Genomic DNA, 12,672 nt, shown 5'->3' on the forward strand with positions numbered 1-12,672 from the left:
TGTTAAATTAAGAATTACAGGTTAAAGATCACTATAATGTTCTAGCTAACAGCCTATTATGACCTAGGCATAATGAGTTCATTAGTTAAAGTGTTACAATTTTACACTGCACCAATTTAATATGAGCTTATACATTGAGTCCAACTATTCTTGTATAGGAAACGACTGCTTCAGTAACATAGCATTCCCCTATATATGATACATCCTTCAAATAGACACATCTAAGTTTGTGGAACTAGATACTTTGTTTCATTGAAAAATTTCCAAGACATCCTTTTCTTTTAATAACTCTCTAATTATCCCGCAATAGATATCAAATTCGATTCGACCCGATCATTCAAATTAGAATACCAGTCATTCGGTCTACTAACTGATTTGAATTATCATTTAAACCTGTTAAGCAATTTACTCAGTCAAATTTGATCAAACTCAGCAAAAACTGGACAATTCCTAGTTAAACTCGAGTTGACCCACTAGGTTAGAGAAATTTGAAGTTACGTCCTCCTAAAAAGAAAAACCAACGTTTATCACTATACTCAGGGCTGGGCGAAAAAATCCCAATCTTGGATTTTAAACCCAATCCAAACCAAATCATTTTAAAAAAACCAGTTTTTTTTAAAAAAAATCCAAACCACATTGCATCAATTTTATGGTTTGGTTTTTTAATCCAAACCATTTAACCAACTTAAATCCAAATCCGGATCCAAATCCGAATTAGGATCCAAAATTGGAAAAACCCTAATTTGGTGAACCAGTTCATAGTTCACACTACACACAAATCATCGCGCTTCTCCTTCAACTGTGGCGTCTTCTCCTTCGGCGCTTCTCCTTCGGTCTTCTCCTTTCTCATTCGCCGTTGTCATTCTTTGGTTTCACCGTCTCCGTTTCCCCGACTTGCCGTCACAAGTGTAGGCTTTCCATTCGCCTCTGCTCGCACTTCTTGCCACTGGGTCATAGCGTTAGTACCATTACCCCTGCTCGTTCTTTTGCTAGAGGAATTTCGAGTTGTCGTGTCTGATTTTGTAATTGATTGCATTGCAAATTTTTTTTCTACCCAGGAGCACATCAAAGTTGGTGAAACTGAACCAGAACAAGCAGTTCCAGCACAAGCAGAACAAGCAGTAGCCCCTGTTCTAGTTTTCTGCTTCCAGGTTTGTGTCCATTTTCCTTTTTATTTTATTAAGTTTGATTAATTTTGGTTAATTAGCTTAGTTAGATTAGTTACTATTAGTTGATTATAGGTGGTTAGGTTAGGATGATTTTTTTTAGATTGTTAGGTTTATGATGGAATTGCTGTTTTGATGAGAAACTGGGCCGAGATGATTTGAACATTGTTTGCTTGTGTGAAAATTTACTATTTTATTGCAAAATTACTGAAATTGTTGCTGGAACTGGGCTGTTTTGATGAGAAGCTGGGCTGGGATGTTTTACTTTTATGTGGTTGCTAATTTGTGCTGAGAACCTTGTATGATTTGAATGCAAGTTCATTTTTTCTTTTCTTTATAATATGAACATATTTGTTATTGGATTATGTTCCTGGGCTCCGACCTCTTCAATGCATAGAACTGTTTCCTAGAGAACTGACAGCTGGTTGGGTTTCTTGGGGGAATGAACCCCTTCACTTCTAAGATTCTAGATATTTTGTCAAAAGATAGATAAATAATAGATACTATACTTCTTTGTAGTAAGGTGCTAACCAAGTGACCACAGGTTTAATTTTTTCTTCTTCTCTCCTCGCGGGGTGGCATAAGGTTATGTGCTAGGCAGGAGTTTTGTGCATTATGGTGTTCAATAGATAGATGATTATTGTACAAGTGAAATATGACCAAATTTTGTTCATGCCTGAATTTGTATCGTCTATTTCTAGTGCTGCTTTTTTGCTGCATGTTATGTTGACTGAATGTTATTTAGTGTTTCAACTTATCTGATTATAGGAATTATGACTGTTGCTCCTATTACATGTTGTTTTTCATCCCTTTATTTTTTAACTCGAGACTATTAAATTTTTCGGAGCTTGTTTGAATATTTGTATCTCTCATCCAATGCCCTATTTTTGTTTTGTCCCTTTTTGTATTCTTTTTCATTCTTATGTGGTTGGGGAAGAAACGTAAGGAGTCAGATGCGTATAGCTTTGGATTGGTTGCTTTAGAGATTGCCACCGGGAAAAAAGGTGTTTGAGCTTATAGAGAATCAAGATAGTCAAAAGGGGTTAGTTGAGTGGGTTTGGGATCATTATGGAAGAGAAGAGCTGCATAAGGTTGTGGATGAGAGACTAAAAAAGGATTTTGATGAGAAACAAGTGAAGTATTTTATGATTGTTGGTATGTGGTGTTGTCATCCTGATAAGAATATGAGACCATCAATAAGACAAGCAATTCAAGTGCTTAATTTAGAATGAAGGTCCACTGGCACAGCTTCCAACAAAGATGCCTATTGCAATTTATTATATCCCTACACCTTCTGTCAGCTCTGATAATGCTTCCATTAGTGTTAGCCTCCAAACTGGTCGTTCAGACCTATTTGTTAGATGTTTCATGAATAATAGATTATGAAATTATGGCCTTCCAAGGTAGAAGTGCAAGAAAGTGTTTTGGTATCATTTCCCAAAGCTTAGTATATTCAGTTGTTCAATAAAATTGTGTTGACCCAGACTATATTATATCATGATTATATGTGAATTATGATATTGATTATCATATTCTTTGGAATTGGCTTCTTTCTTGAAGATAACAATTTTCCTTTTATTAGGTTTTTAATTATTTGATTTAGATTTTGTGATGGTGGATTTTTTCCTTGAGAAAATTTTACATGGCAGTAGCTTATTGAGTGACATAACATACACAATTAATTTTATGTTAAATATTATTGACTATAATATATAGAAATTCTTAGATATAGCTTTTGTTTAGACTGTTTAAGTTTATGTGAAATAGCCTCATAATCCATGTTCATATGTCTCTTTGCAAATATCATGTTATTTTCATAAAATGCAAGAAACTAAGTTGGTACAATCAGTTGTTTGTCTCTCTTTGGGCTGTGTATAGTTTATGAATCATGTTGAAATCATTCTTAATATGAAGTTTTAATTTCATAATCTTTGGGCCGTGTTTTCTTTGCGAGATATATGAACATGGATTAGTTTATGAATCATGCTGAAGTTTTATTAGCTGCTGGACTAGTTTGTGTTAATTTTAGCATGTTTGGCACCAAATTTTGAGTTATGTAAACCTTGCTTTATATGCAGAGCAAGATGACTGAAAACACTAATATTGAAGCAGCAGGGATGTCCGCTAGCACTCAACCATCTTCTCCACCGTCAGGTTTTCATAAGAATCGCTCAGCTGTCTGGGATCATTTTGATGTAGAGAATGCTACCGAGAAGAAGGATAAATGCAAATATTGTAGTAGCTTAATACAATATGGGAATGGAACCACCTCAATGGGTGGTCATTTGAGAAGATGCAAGCAAAATCCTAATAATGATTCGAACAAAAGAAGAAAAACAACAACCACCCCGACTATAGATGAGTGTGATATTTTAAATTCACCCAGTGCTTCCAAATTTTACCAAGAGGAGGCTCGAAGGGCACTTGTGGAAATGTTTATTGGAGAAGAGGTACCATTTCGCTTCGTTGAAAGCCCGAAATTCCGAAGATTTGTACATGCCCTACAAGCAAGATTCGAAGTTTCTTCACGGACTACATTAGCACGTGACATTGGAACTCTTTATGCTGAAGAGAAGATGAAGTTGCAAGATTTTCTCTCCGCAAATTGTGGTAGAGTATGTCTAACCACTGACACTTGGACTTCAATTCAAAATTTTACTTATATGAGTTTGACAGCACACTTTGTTGATTTGGATTGGAAATTACATAAAAAAAATACTTAATTTTTGTCAAGTGACAAGCCATTCAAGAGAGGTTATAGGAGCAACAATTGAATCTTATTTAAATAATTGGAATTCGAATCGGGTATTTAGTGTGACAGTTGATAATGCCTCGTCTAATAATGTTGCAATTAAATATCTGAAGTAGCGATTGAATTCTTGGAATAGCATTATTTTGAATGGTGAATTCATTCATATGAGGTGTTGTGCACATATTATAAATTAAATTGTAAAAGAAGGGTTAAAAGAGATTGATGAATCAGTCTTGAGGATTCGTAGTGCAGTAATATGTTAGATCTTCTCCATCTAGAGCTAGTAGGTTTCAAAAGTGTGTTGAACTAGAAAAACTCCAATATAAAGGCTTGCCTTGCATGGATGTTGAGACTAGGTGGATCTCTACCTATCAAATGTTAGAGGTAGCTTTGAAGCATCGCAAAGCATTTGAGTTGCTTGCTTTGAAAGATAATACCTATATAGGAGAGATGAATGGAGGAAAATGGAGAGGTGTTCCTTCTGATTCAGACTGGGAGTATGCTGAGTCCATTGTACCATTTTTGCGAGTGTCAGTGATGCCACTATACGTGTTTCTGGTACCTTATATGTTACCAGTGATATGTATATGAAGGAAGTATTTGCAATTGGACAATTTATTTGTCATTCTTGTGATTCTGTTGATTTTAGTACTATGTCAATGGCAGAAAGGATGATGGTTAAGTATGAGAAGTATTGGGGCAATCCTGATTTGGTGAATATGTTGTTATTGATTGCTATTGTACTTAATCCAATGCAAAAGATTGAGTATGTCAATTATTTCTTGGATTACTTATTTGGAGAAGAAAAAGGAGGCGAATTGAAGTCAAAGTTGTCCAAGTGCATAAAGTTACTTTATCAATAATACCAAAGTTCTGAGGAAGCAAGTGAAGCTGATACGCAAGATGTTCAAGCCAACAACATTAATACCGATCTTCATGGCATGGGCTTTTTTCTGCAAGCAACCAGTCGTAGAACAAATACAAGATTTGAACTTGATAGATATTTACAAGAAGAATGCGAGCCATAATCCCATAAATTCGATATACTAAACTGGTGGAAGGTCAACTCAACCCGATTTCCAATTCTTGGAAATATGGCTCGTGAGGTATTGGCTATACCTGTTTCTACGGTAGCTTCGGAGTCTGCATTTAGTACTAGAGGAAGAGTCCTCGATCCATACCACAGTTCCTTAACACCTAGAATGGTAGAGGCCTTAGTCTGCACAGGAGATTGGCTTAAGGAAGATCTCTTCTCTGCTTTAGATGATGATGGTGAAGTTCTTCATCAAGTTGATCAAGGTATAGAATTTTTTTCATATTTCTTCTCATTTTATTTTATTTTTGTTTTTGTCGTCTTTCTATTTTAGAATTTAGGTATTAGTTACCAATTAAAAGTTGTTGAATATAGACTTGATAATTAATTTGATTCCCTTGGCAGATATATTTTCCTCTAATGATGGTGCTTGTTCTATGGCGGCATCAATTGATAATCTTGATGATGACTAGGTATGCTTAATATTTTCATTTGGTTTAATACTTTCATTCAAAGATTTGTTTTAAAATGACAAAGGTATATTTTGTTATTTGCATATATATTTTCCTCAAAGGTTGTGGTTGTTTGATAATTTTGTTGGCAACTTGGTATCTTTTGATACTTTGTGGTTGTTGTTTTAGAGAGATTTTTTGGTGGTATTCTTTTGCTATTTTGAGAATGATTAAATGTTATATAGATTAGCTATTGTCATTAGATTTATAAAGAACCAAATTCTAGTTGTAATGAACCTATATACTTTAAAATGATTTAGTATTAATTTTACTTTTTAAAAAATTATGGTTTGAAAATTGATTTTCTAAAAACTGGTTTTAAAAGTAGATTTTTTGTTAAAATATCTGGTTTTAAAATTGGATTTTTGGTTGAAGAAACTGGTTTTAAAACTGGATTTTATAAAAAAAAAAACTGGATTTTAAATTTGAATTAAAAAAATCGGATTTAAAACTGGTTTATAAATAATATCAAATTTAAAATAAGTAAGTAAAATCGGATTGAAATTCTAAAACCGATTTAGAACCGATTTTTATTTTTTCAAACCGATTTAGAAACAATTTCTCTCTTCAATCTATTTCTGGTTTGATTTCATGAACCATAAAACTGGTTCTGAAGTGAATCCAATTTAGATTTATAAAAATCCAAACCATGCCCATCCCTAACTATACTAAGTTGTTCTTTGTTATACATAATGTTTTCTATAAAATATATTCACAAATGGAATTAAATTATATCTATAAATTTAAAAGAAAAAATAAGAATATTTTTATTAATTACAACTATTTCAATGATTATAATTTTATTATCATTTGAATAAATACTTCCAATTTGACCTCCGCCCTTTTCTTTCTTCGTATTTGACAATCTCACTCCACATACACCGAGGAGGATGCTTACCTAAAGAATTAAAATAATAATGGAATACACTAATTTCTCTCAATCCTCAATGTGCATAATTGCATATTATTGAATCATTTATTTGAGATTCTTATATATTCATAGTACAAAGAATGAAATGAGAACAAAGAACAAATTAATAAAGAATAGCTAACAACAAAAAAACGACTATAAACAATGTTTGCTATTTATGAGGGAAATGAAAGAATGAATGGAATGATATATATTATATATAATAATTAATGCCTCCAAGGTTTAATAAAAAATATATTCAGCTTGAAAGTGTGCAAGGCTTCAAGAACCACAACATGTCCAATGGCTTTGTTTCTCCTTTTCCATCAACTATTGTAGCATTACTTCTGCTGTTCATTGCTGGGAACTCTTTTGCGATTTCCTGGTTTTGCTCAACTTCTTGTAGGATTGCTCTTTCCTGTTACATATCAATCAAATGATTCATATTTTTATCTTTCACCAAAACTCAAAGGTTTCTATATACATGTAAGACAAATCAAATCATACTTCAGCACTAATCATACGGTGCACAGTTGTGAACCGTATGTACGAAAAGTTCAAAGTTTCTCAAAGTTTATATTAGCATATCGTCACATTGTGTTGTGCAAACAGTTCATGGACAACATATGAAGCAGCCAATATGAATCATAATGAAACAGAAGAAATTAAAGTTATTGGATGCATCGAAAAGTTCGAAATCCCACCATTTGAGAGATCAAGTATAAACAACAATGGACTGCTTTGTAACTAGAGTATGAATTTAAGCTGTGTAGAGTCAGCAGAATTGACCGCACAACACGGTATTAGTGAAGGAACAAGCAACAAGAAGCACAGAGTACACACAAAAGCATTCTTGCTCTCTCCATATGAAGCAATGAATTTAAGAAGATACTTTCAGGATATTTATCTTTCAGGATATTTATCTTATCATTAGTACACATAGCTTAGTATAGTACTGTCCTGTCAGTTTACTCAATCTGGAGTGTATGTCATCATGTTGTTTTGTGCTTGTGCACGCAAAGAAAAGCATTGGATGCACTGAAATGCTTCAAAATCCTACTTTGGATCAAAATAAAAGGAACGAACACAACTTTGGATCAAAGAACTGCCTTAAAACTAAGATCCCACCCCACTGCATATTCTTGCTCTCTCCATATGAAGCAATGAATTTAAGAAGATACTTTCAGGATATTTATCTTTCAGGATATTTATCTTATCATTAGTACACATAGCTTAGTATAGTACTGTCCTGTCAGTTTACTCAATCTGGAGTGTATGTCATCATGTTGTTTTGTGCTTGTGCACGCAAAGAAAAGCATTGGATGCACTGAAATGCTTCAAAATCCTACTTTGGATCAAAATAAAAGGAACGAACACAACTTTGGATCAAAGAACTGCCTTAAAACTAAGATCCCACCCCACTGCATATTTAGTATGAATGGCACTATTTTTTTACCATTGTCTAAATTCAGCTGAATTGATCTACCACAAAAGAGAAAGGGACACAGAAAAGAATCAGTTATTCTTGCACATTTATTTGGAGCAACATAATGACACTAACATAACTTGTGAGTCGGGTTATGAAAAATCTATGAATGAACACACTATGGTCTTGACAAAATTCTTTTAGGATTAGTTATCATTCATTTTCACTACCTACACAAAATTTCACTAATAAAAAAGTTAATATTGTCTTGTCAGTTATGTAATCACTATGAAGAGTGTGCTACATAAGGGATGGTAGTTACATACCATTAGCCTGGACTTAGGAGCCTTTGAAGGTGTAGCTTTATTCGGTCCGATTCTTGTGGCAGAGAAGCACTGAGGAGAGGGAGGATTCGTTCGAACTTGCTGTTGTAAGAGCTCCTCCCTTTTATGTCTTACATTCTCAATATTAAGAGATATTGGCACATTTTCTGACCCATCAGGTCTTCTGCAGAATACAATAATCCACAAATTGGTGGTTAACTCAAGGACTGCTATAATGGTATAAAACTTGTAGTAGTTGATATTCTAGTTAACCAACAGCTAGGAAAACAACTTTTTTTTTCCTTTGTGTTTTCTTTTTCTTTTATTTTTTTTTTCCTTTTAAGAAAAAGCTGAAACAAATGCATCCTTGATCTATGCACTAACAGTGCATGTTTACTAGCTGAAAGTCTTTACCATTCTTATGGGGATAAAACTATTTTCGAGACATCTATTTTATTTTCGTTTTCTAATGGATTATTTTTCAGGTCTATGACAATGAAGATTAATGCCAGCATAACTGTAAAGTGATGAAGTGAACAGGGACAAAAAGTACTTTTGTTTAAGCTCTTCAACAACATGATCTCATTCAGCAGCTCTAAGTCTGCAGATCATGTAAAACAATGACTCTAATGTGATGAAATGTAAAAAAATAAAATAGTTTTGTTTAATTTTATACAACATTCATAACCCTTGAATAACATGATATCATTTTGTATAGTTTTAATCATGCTATTTGTTCTTAAAGACCTAAATGGCTAACAACATGATATTGCCATTGTTCAATCCTCTGATATTATTCATGTTGTTATTTCCTTGATTCAAGCATTGTATCCAGTGGAATTGAAGAATATTGAGAATAAAACTATCTTCTTGGTGTTCTATGCAGTTACTTGTTGTACAGCCAAATTAGAAACTACAAGTGTCTTAGCATAAAAGAGAAATATTGATCACTAAAATTTCAATAAGGACTAACACTAAACATTCTATAAACAGTTAAACACATAGGCTCTGAGGGAGAAAATGCTTACTTCTTTCTCTGTAGCTTCCCGTTAACACTTGCACCATCCAGTTTTTCAGCCTTTCCCACTTCAATCAGTGGCTTCCTCTCTTTCTCTCTTCTATCTAACTCTGTCAAAGGTTGCACAGGAGATGGGGACTTCTCCACAGCCTCTTCACTCTTCAAAGGGTTCAAATTCTCAGCGTTTTCTCTCTCCCTAGCTCTTGTTGCCAATTTCTTCAACTCGTTGCAGAATTCTGTGATTTGATTCAGAATAGGCCGCCCTGCGAACAAATTCTTTGCAGAAAGAGTTGATCTCAACGAAGGTGCCTTGTTGTTCAGGAATGTGTCATCAGCTGGTTTTTTCTTCTCTTCACTTGACTTGACTGCAGCCTTCATGTACTTGAATGGATTCATTGGAGGTGTAAACACATTTGGGTTTTGGTTTTCGCTATCTTGGTTGAATCTTGATTTGCCATCTGGGGGAGAAGCTGATGGGAGGGTGGGCACCCTTCTCTTAATTTTTGCATCTCTGCACCAAAATTCATCAATATATATGTGTGTGTGCAGCAGGCTAATCAAAGAAATTCAGTGTTTTAACAGAACCTCAAATTGCATGGGAAAAGAAAATAATAGTAAAATAAATTTTTACTAGTAGTAAAGTACCTTCTATTTTGGTCACCAAGAGGAAGATTTTCTGAAACATAAGCCTTCAAGAGAAAAACATAATAAATAGTCAAGAAAATTTCAAGAGAGCAGTAAACAAATACTAATAATTGGAACCTCAGAACAGCAAATACAACCACTCAAAAGTAACATAGCAAGAGGGGAAAAAAAAATTCATCCTCCATAACTGAAACCTCAGAACAATGAACAGATGCATATAAAGTATCATAGCAATAAGAAAAACACGAATCTTTTAAGGAAATTAGCTACTTAAGCTTAAATCTTTAATTGGTGCAGAGACACCCTGAGAACAGAAATTGTCAAGTTTCTTAAACATTTCACACTTCCCCAGCATTCAAACGATAAAAGAACAAATGGACCTCGTGAATCATGCTGAAGAAAAACATGAACAATATAAGAAAATTAGCTAGTCAGATAGATTTTATTTGTTTGGGAGAGACCAAGAATAGAAACCGTCAAGTTTCCTTAATTTCTCACATTTTTCCAGTATCCAAACAATTAAAAAGAAAAGCTACTCGAGCTTAAATCCTTTCCTATTTGGGAAAGACGCAGAATAGAAAGTGTTTAGTTTCTTCAATTTCTCGCACTTTCACAGCATCCAAACATTAAAAGAATAAAATAGGTGAGTAATACATATACATATAAAGAAAGGCTAAAGATGAGAATGGAAAAACCTTGGAAGGAGTCTTTGATCTGAGAAAATCCTCTGCTGTCTTTGGATGCTTGCAATCTTAAACAACCACCACCAAATTAACAAGATAATTATTAACCAACAAAAAAAATTGCAAAATTTTTGGTAAACCCTAAATTGTGATTTGGGGATTACCGGGCCTGCAAAACCAAGCTTCGTCATCAACATGATTGAGGGAGTAATGATCAACGGACAAGAAGTCAACCCATTTGGGGGCGTTGATGTTCTCGTATAGGGCGTCTTCTACGAAGTTCCATTCTTGCGCTACTCTCTTCCAGTCTATCTTCGCAGGTTCCATAGAAAGAGAGAGCGAAAGCAGAAAGCGTTACGCCGTTGAGAGCGAGTGTAAGTGTGAGTGTGTGGTGTGAAATGTGAGTCGGGAGTAGAGTAGTGAAGGAGGGTGCAAATGTGACCGTTATGGGGTTAGAGGGAAAGAAGAGTGAACGTTGGGAACTGGGCTCAGACTCAGCTTGTTCTAGCTATTTATTTATTAATATTATATATTCCATGAGCCGATGACCGTTATCGATTGCTTCATTCATTAATATTATGTTATTGTATTATTATATTATTATTTTGGATAAGAATTTTGTTGTCCTATGTCCTTTGATTAAGTATACTATAAATATTTTTGATGTATTTAATGTATTAAAAATATAAAAAAAAGTTATTTTTATAATAAATAACATTATAACAAACACAAAAAAATAATAACATTAAAATATTTTCTTTTATAATATACTTAACTAATACCCTTAAGGAGACATAATAGCAAAATTCTTTGAATAATACTACAATAAAAAAGGAAATTTTGATAAAAAATAAAGATTATATTTTTTAGTAAAACAAATTTATCAAAAATTTTTTGTCATGTATAATTATAGTTGTAAAAATGGACCAAACCAGCTAGTTCGACTAGTAAACCAAATTCCTAATCGATCCGGTCCAACCTCAAGACCGTTTAAGGTCAAGAACCAATAAAAATCTATCAAAACTAGTGAAAATTGATTCATCTGAACCGCTCGAGAGAAAATTTTAAAATTGATAAAGATGTGATTTGAACATGACTCCTCCATTGCATACTCCCGTTAACACTAAACTATGTTATTCCTTGTTATTTTATATGCTAATTATTAATTATATACTAAAATCGCACAATAATTTTTTTAGATATTATTTTAATTTTATACTCACTTATATTTAAATTAATTATATTTTTTATTATTCATAATTATTAACATAAATGTTAAACATGTATAAATAAAAATATTTGTTAAACATGTATAAATAAAAATATTAAATATTTTTTATTAATTATAATATAATTATTTTTTATGATGGTATGATATTTATTAATATTATTTTTTAATAAATACACATAGTATATAACAATATAATGAATATAAAAATACTTTAATATAAAAATCAAAATTAAAAATTTTTATTATGAAAAAATACTAGAATTTTATATACTTATTTAAAAATTACTGGATTATAACTTATTGATTATAATTAGTTGAAACTTGATTGTTTTTAAAATATTAGTGAAGATGTGTATTTTAAATTTTAATTTTTAATTTTTGACTTTTTATCTTTTATTTACATAAGACTGGTTCTATCGGTTTAACCAATAAATTATCGGTTGAACCAATAAATTATTGAACCAGTAACTTGACTAGTTTGATCACCGGTTCGATTTTAAAAACTATATATGTAGTACACATATCTTTTTTAAATTTTAGTAACAAACTTTATTTTTTACTCAAATTTTTATTTTACTAAAAAAAATTTCTATTATATATAGATATTATATATCATATACACAGTAGAACTAGTGCAGTCTCCCATGCTTTACGTGGCCAAGACATGTTGGTATTCAACGTGGAATTAATTGAATAGATTGCACCTTATTTATTGAATTCATAATTCATGGATGAGAAATTGTAAAATACATGGTGATTGTTTCAACCTAAGTTACGAAAGATTTTTCTGTATACGACATTTATTGTTGTATAGGGAAGTACAAATGAATGATTTTGAATAAAAACTCTCAGCCCTTTCTTCAATTTTACTCGTGATAAAGTAATGTACAATTGCCCATGAGTGAAAACTGATCTAGGTAGGTACAATCCAACTATGTTTAACGTTTACCCTTGTGACTTATTAATAGTCATA

General features: G+C 32.6%; 2 protein-coding genes across 2 annotated transcripts; one reads left to right on the forward strand and one right to left on the reverse strand.

Annotated features, from left to right (window-relative positions):
* The first annotated feature begins 744 nt into the window (after window positions 1-744).
* On the forward strand, window positions 745-3,994 carry LOC112771010 (zinc finger BED domain-containing protein DAYSLEEPER-like). Its single transcript, XM_029295091.2, has 3 exons — window positions 745-958; window positions 1,059-1,151; window positions 3,245-3,994. Exon 3 carries the CDS (start codon window positions 3,251-3,253, stop codon window positions 3,887-3,889), a length of 639 nt encoding a protein of 212 aa, XP_029150924.1. The 5' UTR covers window positions 745-958; window positions 1,059-1,151; window positions 3,245-3,250; the 3' UTR covers window positions 3,890-3,994.
* A 2,400-nt stretch (window positions 3,995-6,394) lies between these two features.
* Window positions 6,395-11,033, reverse strand: LOC112771009 (uncharacterized). The gene is made up of 6 exons (XM_025815543.3): window positions 10,633-11,033; window positions 10,481-10,536; window positions 9,786-9,829; window positions 9,151-9,651; window positions 8,126-8,306; window positions 6,395-6,791 (listed from the first exon to the last, which is right to left on the reverse strand). The coding sequence occupies exons 1-6, from the start codon at window positions 10,793-10,795 to the stop codon at window positions 6,633-6,635; spliced, it is 1,104 nt and encodes a 367-aa protein (XP_025671328.1). The 5' UTR covers window positions 10,796-11,033; the 3' UTR covers window positions 6,395-6,632.
* Between the last annotated feature and the right edge of the window lie 1,639 nt (window positions 11,034-12,672).

The sequence above is a fragment of the Arachis hypogaea genome, chromosome 18 (genome assembly GCF_003086295.3).
Source record: "Arachis hypogaea cultivar Tifrunner chromosome 18, arahy.Tifrunner.gnm2.J5K5, whole genome shotgun sequence".
In the NCBI taxonomy this organism is placed as follows: domain Eukaryota; kingdom Viridiplantae; phylum Streptophyta; class Magnoliopsida; order Fabales; family Fabaceae; genus Arachis; species Arachis hypogaea.

Bases quoted from the DNA above. Each gene is read 5' to 3' on its own strand.
- LOC112771010 (XM_029295091.2), top strand. From the start codon at position 3,251: ATGACTGAAAACACTAATATTGAAGCAGCAGGGATGTCCGCTAGCACT.
- LOC112771009 (XM_025815543.3), bottom strand. From the start codon at position 10,795: ATGGAACCTGCGAAGATAGACTGGAAGAGAGTAGCGCAAGAATGGAAC. The intron at 9,830-10,480 runs GTTTTTCCATTC...TTTCTCTTGAAG, and splicing joins GATCAAAGACTCCTTCCAAG to GCTTATGTTTCAGAAAATCT. The intron at 9,652-9,785 runs GTACTTTACTAC...ATTTTGGTGCAG, and splicing joins CTTGGTGACCAAAATAGAAG to AGATGCAAAAATTAAGAGAA.